This window comes from Mirounga angustirostris, unplaced genomic scaffold (assembly GCF_029215605.1).
Source record: "Mirounga angustirostris isolate CCGP_5_RB_7025 unplaced genomic scaffold, mMirAng1.0.hap1 SCAF_7, whole genome shotgun sequence".
Lineage (NCBI taxonomy): Eukaryota > Metazoa > Chordata > Mammalia > Carnivora > Phocidae > Mirounga > Mirounga angustirostris.
Genome location: NW_026991715.1, coordinates 51,677,365 through 51,692,579, shown reverse-complemented (window position 1 = coordinate 51,692,579; position 15,215 = coordinate 51,677,365). Strand labels below are relative to the sequence as shown.

General features: G+C 40.8%; 1 protein-coding gene across 13 annotated transcripts in view; it reads right to left on the bottom strand.

The window, feature by feature from the left end:
• Nucleotides 1-15,215, bottom strand: part of MAST4 (microtubule associated serine/threonine kinase family member 4) — a 545,730-nt gene that overhangs the window by 108,091 nt on the left and 422,424 nt on the right. For all 13 annotated transcript variants that reach the window (XM_064596182.1, XM_045895811.3, XM_064596181.1 and 10 more), the window contains one exon: nt 6,263-6,351. In XM_064596182.1, the coding sequence (XP_064452252.1) occupies nt 6,263-6,351 (89 nt within the window). The remainder of the gene's footprint in view (nt 1-6,262; nt 6,352-15,215) is intronic.

Here is a 15,215-nt window from a genome sequence, read left to right as displayed (position 1 = left end):
CCTGGAATGCTTGCTCCCCTGTTCTACCCCAGACTATCTTCTTGAACTCTCCTCCCCAGTGTTTACCTTTTTCCCTGTCTCTATCTCATTGCCAGCCTATTAACTTCCAATTCTTTGCATCAGCAATGCCTGTCTGCAGAAACCACTGCGTGTGCCCCCATCCAATTCAGTGTCCCGTCCGATGAATGAGAACATGGATACAGCGCAAATGCACATTGTAAAGTGATGACACCACTTCTCACGTGGGGCTCAAAAAGAGACTCCAAAACAAGTCCCAAAGAGGAAGGTCCTCACCATTTTCTGAAATAAGAAAAACCTTACTGAAAAAGTACCCATGGTATTTTCTCCCTTAATCTGTGCACCGGGCTGTTACGCCCACACTTCCTGGCCCCCGGGAGGCGGGGAAGAAGGAAGATGATGAAACGTGCACCACAATGTCCACAGGGACTCCGTCACCCGAGCAGGATGTGAGATGTTCCGTTGTGCTGCCCAGCCCCCCTGCGCCTATCCCAGCGCTGTTCTGTGTGTTGTAGGTTTCTACACGGAACAGAAGCTCTCCAGTTCTCAGATTATTTCTGCCTCTCTGGGCCCCCTTTAGTTCAGTTGTAGCTTTGAAGAAGGGCTCGGTGAACAGGGCAGCAGCAAATAAGGTGGTGACTCACCCTTCAGACAATAATTTATGAAACTTTTTCCAACAACATACTAACCTAACGTTAGGGATATTTCCTGTCTGGAATAATTCCTAGCACTGTCCAATAGGAACGTGAGACTCCTTTTCATCTAAATGAATCTCAGCAGTCACCTGCAAATTCCCAGTAAAAACAACTTCTGAAGACAAAAATGGTTAGGTATTTTGGAAGGGGGAAACATGTGCTCTTAGAACTTAAAAAGCCCGGAGTCACTACCCAATCAGATAAGCCTTTTCAAAGAAAAAATGTGCTCTGGCTGACGGCAGGCGAAGCTAACGATCTGAAGCATGAGAATGACTGGGTACACCACTGGAGGCTTGCAGGTAGAGGACCGCAGCCTCCAGAGGATGAAAGCAGCCCCCGGCCGATGGTCAAGATGAGACAGGGATCGCATTCCTACACCCACAGGGATCTGAATCTGTTCACAACCTGCATGAGCTTGGAAGGAGATTCTTTCCTTGTCTCCAGATAAGAGCCCAGCCCAACGGACACTCTGATTTTGGACTTACGATATTCTAAGCAGAAACACTAGGTGAGGGTTCCTTGGGAACTAGGAACCTACGATTTTCCACCTTTCTTTGATTTTGGCCTTACAATACCTTGAAATCCCCCTGAGCTCAAGCAAGTCAAGCGTACCTGAACTTATGCCCCACAGAAGCATAAAATTAATACATGGATACTGTTTTAAGCTACTAAATCTTTGGTAATTTATTACACAACAAGAGAAAACTAAGGTGGGTATTGTTTTGTTTTCTTTATTGGGTTTAGTTTTAGAGCCTTATTTTATTATAAAACCACTATATGCTAATTTCCCTACCTTCCTATTCCCCAAAGATTAATAATGCTAAGTTTCTCCTTTCTCCTTCCAAAAATTTCCTATGACTATGCATGATATACAAGTGTGCCTATATGCATATATGTAGTCTAAAACACACACACACATATATATATACAAAATTACACAATGTATTTTTCACTTAACTATCTATCTTGGGCATCGATCTAATATCAGAACATGAAAGTCTATCTCACTCTTTGTAACAACCATGCAGTGCTGGATTGTACGTCTGAGTCATTTTCTACGAAACCGGTCCCCTCCTGAAGGACAGTTAAATGATGTTAGGTGATGAAGTGGTAACAACTTCACTTTCCATTTGCTATTTACAAGTAGCTGGACTTGTTATTTTCTGTTATTTCGTGAGAATCTCACCAGATAATTTCCTAGAGATGAACTGGCTGGGCTGAAGGGTAAATGCAATTGCAGTTTTAACCAACAGTGCAAACTGCTAACCAAAATGGTTGCACCAATCACATCGACACTGTTATCATATGGCAGGGCCTCCTTCTCTACAATCTTGCTGTCATTGGGTTCTGTCAATTTTATAAAATTTTTGACATTATGCTAGGTGAATGATACTCTATTATGGCTTACGTTTCTCTCATGTTTCCAATGAATCATTTCTTATTTTGGGGGGGACATTTCAATTTTTTTTCTATGAAGGGCCACTTACATATTTTCCCATTTTTCTCCAATTTATACAAGCTCTTTGTGTATGTATTAATGCAATCAGGTATTTATCAAGTATGGGCATAAAAACATTTCCCACACTTTGTTTTCTTTTGATTTTATTTACTACAGAGAAATTTTCATGTTACGGGAGATATACTAGTCTTTTCCTTTGGGGCTTCTGGATTAAATTTCATGCTTAGAATCTTCCTGGAACTAGGGGCCTGTGATTTTCTACCTTTCTTTTTTTAATGGGACTCCTATTCACTGCTCTTTTAGGAATCCCTGGCTCTCAGCAAACACGATTTTATTTGTAGAGATAAGCTCCAGAACACTATGCCAGGCTCTCTTTTTCCTTAGAGCACGACTGACACATCCACACAAATCAACTCACGTTCGCATCCCTACTAATTCTTTTGACAGGGGATTAATTCATGTGTCAGTGAGGAGTGGCCTGATTCACATAATCCTGACCTAAAAAAAAAAAAAAAAAAGAAGAAAGTCTAACTTCATCTTCGGGTCAGAAAGCACTGAAAAATGGTAGTTTTTCCTTCTCTTGTGTTTTGTAAAGCCACGTAGGAATTCTCGCTGACGTTCTGTGCTTGAAACACATGACACAGAAGACAGCAACGGGAAGGAAGAGGTGATGAGGCAAGGTGAGTGCGCAGGCACTCACCATCCTCAAGACAGGAGGACTGGTCTTTATTTAATTTACGTTTTCCTTCTCTTCTTCTATGTAAATAGGAAACTACCAGATTGCGATAAATACCATTTCTCACAAAGAAAGTCTGACAGAGTTCTACAGGTTCTGAGCGAATAAAAACCTGTGGGCTCTTCAACTGAAGGGAAAATGCTGTCAGAACCTGACAGACGGGCTTCTCTCCGCCCACTCCTCTGATTAAATGCTAAAATTACGTTTGAAGAGAAAAGAATTCAAGCTAAGTCTACATGGAGAGAAAGAAAAATAATTAAAAGGATCATTAAAGTCTTCACCACATTTTCTCTACTCTCGATATTAGCACTGAAGAAAATCACAGCAATAAGACTCATCAACAGGCACATAAACTAGGGCTCAATTACTACAGAACACTACAGAAAGGAGTAGGATTGAAGTTTTAATTTTTATTTTTAAAATATTTTATTTATTTATTTGACACAGAGAGAGACAGCGAGAGCAGGAACACAAGCAGGGGGAGTGGGAGAGGGAGAAGCAGGCTTCCCGCTGAGCAGGGAGCCCAATGTGGGGCTGGATCCCAGGACCCTGGGATCATGACCGGAGCTGAAGGCAGACGCTTAACGACTGAGCCACCCAGGCCCCCCAGGATTGAAGTTTTTAATCACTACTGAATTACACGTAAGAAACAAAATTCATGATACACTTAGCACTTGTATATACTGCTGGGCACTGTGCAGGGTGAATATAAAGATAAAATTCCAGGGGCGTCTGGGTGGCTCAGTCAGTTAAGCGTCGAACTCTTGATTTCAGCTCAAGTCATGATCTCAGGGTGGTATCGCGCCCCACGTCGGGCCCCATTCTGGGCGTGTAGTCCGACTGAGATTCTCTCTCTCCTTCTGCCCCTCCCCCCGCCCCACACGTGCACGTGCTCTCTCTCCCTCTAAAAAAATAAAAGACTGTAACTCTTAAAAAAAAAAAAAAAAAAGATAGAATTTCAACCCCCAAGTAGGTATTTGGCCTTGCTTGCCCCTCAAGTCACCTTTTACTGTTCTGATGATAATGTAATGCAGATCCCCATGGTATAAATGGTAATAATAGAAATAGCTGGGTGCTCATCAAGCAACTGGGGAAATCCATTATTACCAACTGCTCACCCCACCCCCGAATGACATCCCCCTCACACCTTTTCAGAGGTAACTACTACCATGAAATTGGTCTTTAAAATGATCATGTTTTCCTTTAGACTCTTAAAAGAAATGTATATACACATTTATGAGTATATGTGTGTATCCCTAAACAAAATTCTCTTTATAGCCTCACGCTAACCTTACATGAATGGTGTCAGCCATCTTCTTTTGCAACTTAGCTTCTGCCGTCCAACACTCTCAGAGTTGCATCCGTGCGGACACGTGCGGCTCTAATACTTTCTGGGTGCCCAGTGCTCTGTGATGACTATGCCACAACTCGTTCACCCGTTTTCCCATCGAAAGCTTCTTAGGTGGCTTCAGATGTTCAGCTATTACAAACAGTGCAGCTACGAACAGTCTAGAACATGCCTTCTTGTGTATATATGCAAGAGTTTCTCTTAAGTTCTACCTAGGAATGGCATTTCTGAACTTCAGTAGTCTTGCTTTAGTATTGGAATTTTATCAATTCTTGGTTTACCTTTTTTGCTTTGCCGTCTTTTATTTAATCACTAAAGGGAAAATAAAATTGCATTCCAAAAGGGACAACTATCTCTCTCTCTCTCCTTTCTTCTCCCCAAACATGTTACAGGTAACTCCCAATCTCAACTGAAAGCAACCCTTGAGGAAAGAGTCACAGCCCTGCTTTTAAGTAGGAAATGAGTATCATCTGAAAGCCCATCAGGGTTAGAGTTTCTACCAGAGTACAATGACTTAGGGCTTACTCGTTCATCCTTCCCACCCGTCATCCTCCACAATCCTCAAGACAGCTTCTCAAAACACAGATCCTCCTCAAAATCCTTGAAAGGTAATCAAAATCAAAATTCCTTATACTCTCTTTCATCTCTCTTTCCACCTTCATATTGTCTTACAACCCAACACACATGCCCCACTCCAGCCACACTGGTAATTCCCCCTTTCCCCCCATTTCTACCAGCCCAAGTCTTGCCTGGCTTTCAGCATCCTGACTAAGTGGCTCCTTCAACAGTCCCATACTTTCCTGGTTGGAATTAACCCTTCTCTTCCTTGTACCATCATGGATATAACTTAAAAAAAAAAGGGGGGGGGAAACAGAAACAAAACAAAACCCCAATATTCAAAGCAATCTTCACAACACAGTTTTTCTAATATGGCTATACCTTCCTTATAATTAGTACTTGAGGCCAAGGTCTCATATCTTCATCTTCATTGTCCCTATAACGATTATAGATGTAATAAATAAGTTATATCTGCCACTGCCAGGCAAAACTTGAGATAAACTCTTGCACACATACTAGAGAAGACACATTCTAGACTGCTCATCATAGCAGCATTATTTGTAATAGGGAATGTAAGTAACGGGTAAGTTCAAGTTTAGGGAGAATAAATGCTGAATCGTTCTGATAGAGGTTAAGACACGTGGCCTCAAAATACGGCATCCCGACCAACAGTATTTTAAACTGAAGAAATAGGAGAAATGGCATGTGCAGGAAGGTTCTTCAGATCTGCACCTAAAGCACATCATCAAGTCCTTGTGTAAGAGGGGTCCTCCCTGTTACCTGGGGAAAGGAGCGTCCTGATTTCTGAAAACAAGGAACACAGAGGACTGTGAACGTACAGCCCTTGCTCAATTTGCCCCAGTTCACTAGAGTTAGCTCATCTCTGTCCTGTCCTTGCACAACTTTTCACTCTTCATCAAACCTAGCATTAATATACTCAGGTTAACCATGTCTTGGCGTCTTCATTTCCTTACGAAGGCTCCTGTGTCACAGAAATCTTCTATTAAATAAATGTGTTTGCTCTTCTTTTGTTAATCTGTCTTTGGTTAGGAGGTTCCCACTGGAGAACTTAGAAGCATAAGGAAAAATATATTTTTCCTCCCCTAGAGTTCTTAACACTGACCCTCTTCATGTGAACTAACACATCTGCATTCCCCAAAAATAATCCAACATGGAAACAAGTCTTGCATCATTCACAGATTTAGAAATGGAGAAATAAATAACTGAAACAGGATTCCATATAAAAAGAAATTCTCAATTTCAGTGTCCAAACACTCTGAAAGAGAGGATGAGGGTTGGGCTAACTTATCAGAAAGAACAATGTACTGATAAAACAAAGGAAAACCAAGATAAGCTAGAAAGACATGCCTGAATTTCAAAATGCTTGGATTATTTTAAGAACCAGCAAAAAGAAGTAAAACACAACTCAAGAAAGGGTAAGTCATTACCTGCATGAGCAGAGAGAGGTGAGTGTGGTCGAGGCAATGCTGGTGACTGTCCATTGCCTATCAAGCTTTTCCGGTTGCTTGTTCGGCAACTGCCAAAAGGAAAAACAAAATCAGAGTTTTAAAAAGCAAATATAATGCCAGTAATGTCCAGGTATATTCAACATAAACACATACTAGAGGTTCAGCAACCTATCTGCTCATGTTGTGGCTTAAATTTTTGCAAGTTAATATGCACTCACTAATATTTGAGGGGTGGCTGCCTCCTGAATACTAGAAAATATAATGTATTCATATAGCATAACACCATCAGTATTCCTCACCACCAGTGAAGTTATAATCAAATGCCTTCTCTCCGCTCCTGACTGCAAATAGGTGACACGCCATACACCCAAATGATAAATTAAGGATTCCAATCAGCAAACCACAGGTAGCATCTTTGTTGACATGAAATTTCTAATACGAAATTACATGCAATGAAGCGCAATGACATTCATCTTACAATGATGCACTAATTAAAAATCTAATTATTTAGACAAATTTCCCATTTGTGCCTTTTGTCAATAGAACAGCCGATGCCCAAGATGTATTTCACTACTGATTCATTTTTCATCTTGTATACTCCATTCAAATTCCTCATTAAGGTAAATATCTTGGAATCATAAAAACAGATTCCAGTTGGTATTAAAATAATAGTGAAAGCCTTTTGCCAAAGGCACACTACCTACTGTTTTTGTCCTGGGTACCCACTCAATAGCAACAAACTGCTACATTTGGGCAAAGGGCAACTACTTTTTCCTGTTTCTGCCAGGACCAAGTTATAAAATGCCTACTTGGATTCGAAAGTAACTCACAAGCAGCAAAGAATAAGATAAACGGGAAACTGGTTGATGATGAGGTGAATATTATCTCCTTTTCATCTACTTTCCCTTCAGTGCAGACTGGCACTGCATTCTCTATCAACAGTATAGCAGTGAGAAAAGGGGGAGTAAAAACCAGCAGGTCACCTCATCAAATTCACCTGTAATAAGGTTCAGGGCACTGTGATTCTGTCCTCCTACATTTAGGCCGCCCTCAACCACCATTTAAGGTTTATCGTAACGTCTTCTTTAATTCAGAATATACCTGGTATAACAGGCGCTTCAAAGAGAAGTTTTCACCTGACTTCTAAATTAGGTATTGTGGACGTTATTTGAGGGTTTGCACAGAATATTTGAAAGGAACATTTCTCAATATTCAAATAATACATTTCAAAACCAAACTCAATTCCTTTCAGCAATATTAACTTGGGAACCAATCCTCTCCCTTAAAGGTTTGCTGCTTATTATCATTTGTCAACATTCCCATATTTATAATTTCTTAAGGTCAGGCTGCATCATTTTATTTTCCTTACTGGAACAATCAACATCCCTTAGCATTATCTATGAGTGTAATTAAGATCATGTTTACTCAGCCTTAAAGAAGTTGCTGATTAAGAACAGACCCTTGATACTTAATTATAAAGGTGGATTGTGATATTATCAACTCATCTGTTAAGAACCATATTTGACCTATTAAATTCAAAATTCATAATCATTAAATCAGATAGTATGATTATTTTAAAAAGATACTTTATAATTTATTTCGTGTTAATTCAAATCAATGTCTTCTTTCATTCCAGTACAGGAATATTAAACATATCAACTTTCTAATGTTAATAAAAGAAATTACAAATGACAGATTTATACCCTGGAAATCTCAGCAAAGTTATTTGTTTATTTAAGCAAATTAGCTGAAATACGAGTTAACTGCTAGAAAAATGGCTATGTTATTTTTTATATTTAGTATTTGATCTAAATCACTTACGAAGATTTTCTCTTGATGTTCAATTATTAGTGTTTATGTATGTAAATAAAATTTTCAGTAAAAAATGTAAATCAACAGAAATAGTAACCTAATGATTATCTTCAATAGGGATACTGGTGAAATATGAGAACTTAAAATCTAAAAAATGGTATTTCTTGAAGAAAACCTTAAAAAACTGAATCTTCCTTTTTTTTTTTTTTTAAAGATTTTATTTATTTATTTGACAGAGAGACACAGCAAGAGAAGGAACACAAGCAGGGGGAGTGGGAGAGGGAGAAGCGGGCTTCCAGCCGAGCAGGGAGCCTGATATGGGGCTCGATCCCAGGACCCTGGGATCATGATCTGTGCTGAAGGCAGACACTTAACGACTGAGCCACCCAGGCTCCCCCCAAAACTGAATCTTCCTAACAAACATATAGAATGACTAGTACACTACCATGGGCAAAATAAACAGACAATGATTTAAATTTAAAACAAAGAAAAACAAAAGAAATTTTCAAAATTATGTCAGTTATTTAAAGCCTACCAAGAAAAGGCAGGAAAGTTCTGATTTTAACAATGTGACTCAAAAAAAACCACAAACACAAAAACAAAAAACTCACAAAGAAATCTCTAAATAAAACCTGGAAATGGAATATACTTATTTGCTTACTGTAAAAAATAAAAAAACGAAGCAGAAAAATAGGATAAAAGTTTATATTACATTCATCCTGTGTTTGCCTACTCTCTATAAAGACTGTCATCTTTACAAACAAATGATTACGAATGCAATTTAGAGCAAAAGAAAAAAGGATTCTTCATCTATGAATATGGGAGCAAGAAAAAAAGTTAAAAACAAGGTACAGGGAATATTTTATACAAAACCTTAAGTAATCAGAGGCCTATCTTATTTACAAATGCTATGAACAATCAAAGCTGAAAGGGTCTTCTGTAACCTCTCTACGGATCTTGAGCATGAAGGTAGAGACAGTATTAAAATTACAATAGACTTGAACTTTCTTGAATCTCCCAGCAATCAAACAGGAAGCTTTTAAACATGAACTACAAAACCAGACTTTATAACATACAGATTCCTATGTATACACAAAATAAATCTGTCTACTCATGAAGTAGCGTCTTGCTTGGCCTCGCAAATAAATTTATTTATTGCTAACATTCTTTAAGGGTAAAGAGGAATTTTATACTGTATTTAACCCCAAAATACCTAATTCTTGATAGATATACATATATAAATATTAGTGCTTTTAAATTCCTGGGGTCCTACTGAGATATTCTGTAGACAACTTTCCATGGGTGGGGGAGACTGGCAGTCATCCAATCTCAATACAGCTTGCTTCCAATATCTCAGACAGTCACTGCATTTTATTGCTCTAGGTACCTGGTTCCCAGTGAATGAAATAAATTCTCATTTTAGGGGCGCCTGGGTGGCTCAGTCAGTTGTGTCTGACTCTTGATCTCAAACTCAGGTCTTGATCTCAGGGTTGTAAGTTCAAGCCCCACGTTGAGCTCCACACTGGGTGTGGAGCCTACTTAAATGAATAAAAAATAAGATCTGATTTTGACCACAGTAAAAGAGTTCCTCGTTGGCAGGACCTATGAGTGCTTACTACCTACACTGCCACAGCATCTGGAACGGCCCACCTTGATGACACTGGTACAAAATGCTGTGCTGACCTCTGGGGTCATCCTTTATTCATCCAGGTTCTCATGCTCTTTCCCACAGATGTAAGGAGAAGCTCATGGCATCCAAGTACAAAACACCCCCCCAAGTGGCCGTGACTGCACCATACTCATTTAATCCATAAAGTGAAGAAAGAGGAGATACACTGCCACTTGGACAAAATCAAGGTTCGTTCTGATCCCCAGCATGACCAAGTCAATTCAGTCTTGCTCGCTTTTTCTCAAGCAGGGTCATCCCAGGAAAAAACAGGGGATGTCCTACCAGGTAGAACAGAAATACTACTTCTACTGCAGCAGAAATCTCAACGTGCTTAAAATCTATCCTCGCCTAAGCATATGAGCTTGTAGAACTGTCTCCAGTTTTCAGCCTTCAGAACAAAGGTGATTGATTGCAGAAGCCAAACTGAAGAACAGTTACAAACTCAATAGGGATAGTTTCAGCTATGCACTCTCTCTGCTCCACTCTTTAAAAAGGAATGGAAGCCATTCTCCCTGCCTCTGCTTGGATCTGGAAGCCCAACACAGGAATATCCACTCCCCACGGGGCACCTCCACCCTTTAGTTCTGCACTTGAAGCAACACAGGGAGGCACTCCGCTGTTCTATCAGTTTGGAAGGTGACGCAATGGCACAGATTCTTTACTTGCAAAATCTGAATCCCAAGCAGCCGCCACAGACAACTTGAGACAAAGGCAAAGGCAAACAGTGGACCAGGACAGGGAATGATGATGCCAAGTAAGTATTTCTCTTTACCTCATTCCTTTGGTTCCTCCACCCACAGACGAACTACACACATCCACACAACGAGCACACGGTACCACAGTTATTGCTGACCGTGGACCTGGGACCTGAGAAGAATGGAAGGTGGGAAGGCATTGACGGTACTTTGAAGTGAGTGGGCTGGCTAGCCCCTGGGGGCTGGGAGGCAAGGCAGGGAGAGACAGATGCCCGAGAGGAACATCACAGCTGGATGGGCACTTTGTGGGGGTGGACATGCTGTAGAGTGACACAAGGCCAGCACAAGAAAGTGTTTTGTCTGCCTGGTTTTTGGCTCTGGCAGGTGAAGTGAAGATTGCACAGGGCACCCCTCCTACTCCGAGTTCACTGTTCCCATCGCCAAAGCATTCTACAAGGAGCTGGTCCATTTCCTAATCAACGCCAATAATGCCTTCCACTTGTCAGGAAGATAAAGAGACAGATCGTGCATTTTATTTTTATTTATTTTTTTGCAAAGATTTTATTTATTTATTTGAGAGAGTGAGAGAGAGAGCACACAGAGAGAGAGTGAGAGAGAGAGAGAGAAGCAGACTTCCTGCCGAACAGGGAGCCCGATGCGGGGCTCGATTCCAGGACCCTGAGATCATGACCTGAGCTGAAGGCAGATGCCCAACCGACTGAGCCACCCAGGTGCCTGTGACAGATCCTGCATTTTACCATCTAAGTCAGGCCTGACTCAAAAGTGTGAGGCAAGAGTGGTATCAGGCTGCCACACTGAAGGAGAGGAGGAGAACATGGTGTACATATTTTGGGTCCAAAGCAACAATATTCTTTATTTGTGCAGGTTGTCCTTATGCTGAGGGTTCCAGTGAAGGGCTTGGCAGGACCTGTAAACCTTTCACATCTGAATCTGTCACATCTCTCGTGGCCAAAGAACCTGTTAATGATCCTTGACTAGGTCTGTAAAAGCTGGAAGGCCTACCAGACTGTGGCCTTTTGCAACTATTCTGGATAGCTGAGATCCAGCTTCATTTTAAATTACATTCATTTTGAATGGACAGGGAAAGAAACAACAAATGTTGGAGAAGTTGTGGAGAAAGGGGAACCCTCTTACACTGTTGGTGGGAATGCAAGTTGGTATAGCCACTTTGGAAAACAATGTGGAGGTTCCTCAAAAAATTAAAAATAGAGCTACCCTATGACCCAGCAATTGCACTGCTGGGTATTTACCCCAAAGACACAGATGTAGTGAAAAGAAGGACCATATGCACCCCAATGTTCATAGCAGCAATGTCCACAATAGCCAAACTGTAGAAAGAGCCGAGATGCCCTTCAACAGATGAATGGATAAAGAAGATGTGGTCCATATATACAATGGAATATTACTCAGCCATCAAAAAGGATGAATACCCAACTTTTACATCAACATGGATGGGACTGGAGGAGATTATGCTACGTGAAATAAGTTAAGCAGAGAAAGTCAATTATCATATGGTTTCACTTATTTGTGGAACATAAGGAATAGCATGGAGGACATTAGGAGAAGGAAGGGAAAAATGAAGGGGGGGAAATCGGAGGGAGAGATGAACCACGAGAGACTATGGACTAAGAAACAAACAAGGTTTTAGAGGGGAGGGTGGAGGGGGGATGGGTTAGCCCGGTGATGGGTATTAAGGAGGGCACATACTGCATGGAGCACTGGGTGTTATACGAAAACAATGGATCATGGATCACCACATCAGAAACCAATGATGTATTGTATGGTGACTAACATAACATAATAAAATTAAAAAAAAAAATTACATTCATTTTGAGGCATGAATACTCATCATGTCTGACTATAGCAAGACGTACGCAGAGGGGAAACCCCAACAGGCAGTAATTTCTAACATTCACAGCTGATTTGAAAGGCCAAAGCTCAGTACGACGTATGAATGGCCATGACTGAGGGGCAGTGATTACACAGTGGACTGCACGGGGAGGGCCCCAGGAATTCAGACGCTAGACTATCATTTATTCATGCTGATGAAAAATCGGATAAATGTGCACAGTAGACCAATTAAAGACCAAAGCTTTACTGGATGTGAACATCTGTTATTTTGAATACCTTAACAGAATCAGAACATTTGAATATTCCTTCAGTGAAAAGGAAAGCTCCAGGGAAGGAAAGTGGGCATGACTGGGAGACAAACTGTCCAGCTCATGTGGATTCACTGACTACATGTTATAAACCAGGCAGGCTTCAGTTTCCCTCTCTGTACAATGACTGGGCTACACCAAGGGAGAAAAAGAGTTGTACATTTATTTTTCTTTTGTCTAAGACAGTCTAAGACTGTCTCGGCTCTTTCTACAGTTTGTCTAAGCTTTAAAAATAGAGAAAATACATAAAAATAATACTTCCCACTTCTTGGAATGAACAACTGTATCATTTTGTCCTGTTTTTTCCCAATCATGTCGTAGAGATAGGGGGAAGTGTACCCTTGGACATGCAAACCAATCAACATTTTCCACTCCCCAACCAGACAACTACTGAAAATTGTGGCTTGGAGCTTTCGCATTCTTTTTTGGAACTTGAGCCCACATACGTGCATCTAATGAACACCACCTATGTACGTGTTTACGGTTTCACTAGAGGTTTCAGATACCTGGAAGAAATGACAAAGATGTGGGATTGTGCAAAAGAGATGAATGGCTTGCTGAACTTTCAGTGGCTCGTTAGGCTTTACACAGTGGACTCCCCCCGGGGCTTACCTGATTCTATGAGGGTGGACAACGTCCATGGTCTTTCTACAGACTAGACTATTTTAAAACTCTGTAGGGGTCGCAGTTAAATTGTAGAAAACTGGTAGTAAGGCAGGGATTCTTGCCGTCAAAATGCAAACGAATTTTGTATGGTACAGACACAACTCATAATCTCCATGGAGAGATGATCCCAAACACTTAATAGCATTATCCTACAAGATATTAACTAGTTTCGCATCTACTAGCAAATTCATGTCATCATTCCTGACTAAAAAAATATATATATATACATGTACAAGCACATACATATCATGAATACCCAACTTTTACATCAACATGGATGGGACTGGAGGAGATTATGCTACGTGAAATAAGTTAAGAAAACACGTGGTTTTCACAATCTTTTAATCTTTAATATGTTACTGCTACCCTCATTAATTAATAACAAATAAAATCTTTAACATATGGTCATTTTATAATTCTAGGACAGTTGTGCTTTGTGACTTTTGTATAAATTACACTTTAGCACACACTCTAAATTATAGGTATTCTGCAACTTACTTTTTTCCCTCAACATGTATTTTTGAGATTTAACCATGGCAACATAAATATATGGGTCTAATGCATTCCTTTTTTAGGTTATTCCCTTGAAGCAAATTTTAGAATTCTTAAAATGCACTAAAATTATATATATCATGGACATTTCTTTTTCCTTTTCTGCAACACGTAAGATCACTTCTGTATGTTTGCAAATCGGACTGCAAAAGCCTTGGGAAGTATCTTAGAGGCTGTACTTCGAAAGAAAAACTATATTGAGCAACATAAATCAAATCTTCCTTAAAATCTGTAGACCGCCTCCCCCAAATCCTGTTTATTCCTTCCGAGGCTACTCTGTCCCCATCTCCACTTCTGCCTTCATACTACTGTTTTCTCCCAGAAGTAAGTTTTTGTCTTTCTGATGTAAATCAATCTCCCTTTATCCGGGCTTCTTCAAGCCTATAGCTCTCCCCCTTTTTCTGAACAGTTCTGAAAGCAGCAGAGAACCAAGCATTAGCATTTCTATCTCTGTGACATCCTTTATTACTTATGGGAAGCCAGGCACGGCTGGCATCCAACTTCGGGTCCATGAAGTCGCAGTTCCACCTAGGCTTTCAGTAATTCATTCAACAAATTGCTTTTTGCGTCCCTAACATATGCTAGGTATACTCTAACCAGTGAAAAGCCCTGCTGCCTTCCAGGGGCTTACTTTCTGGAGAAAGAAGCAGACAGTAAACACAATAAATGCGTACAATTTATCCTATACTATGGGAGACGGTGAGGACATGTGTGGTGGGAGAGCTGGTGTCCTGGAGGAAGGAGGACGGGGAGTGGGGAGTGCCAACGTGACACACTGCAGTTGTACAGAAGTGGTCAGGAAAGGCCTCGCTGGAGAGGTGAGGGGTGAATGCGACCGGAAGGAGGAGGCAACCAGTATTCACAAAGAGAAGCAAAGGCCCTGAGACGGGAGCAGAGTGAGCCAGCTGCAAGCAGCCAAGAGGCAATGGAGAGAGGGCAGGGGCAGATCTGTAGCAGCTTGCGAGGCGGGGGCGCGGAGATCAGTTTCTAGCCCGGGGGAAAAGGAAAGCTGCTGGAAGGTTTTGAACATAATCTGATTCTTGTCTAAAGAGGAAGATTCAGGCTACCAGATTGAAATAACCAAAGGAGGAGGTCGGGAGGCCAGTTAGGAAGTTAAGCTGATGTGCTCATCAACTCCCGTGATTATAGTTTGCGATATTTTATTTAAAAAGCTAACTTTTACCAAAAATGGCTCTGAAACTCAATGCAAGCATTATGTCAGCCCATGCTCTCTTGTATAGCACCAAACAAATGGAGAAATCGCAAGCGCTTGTCATGTGGTAATAACGACCAAGCCTGAGTGCTACCAGCCTCAGCATGTTTGCACCAACGTAATGATCTAGTGCACAGTTATTCAG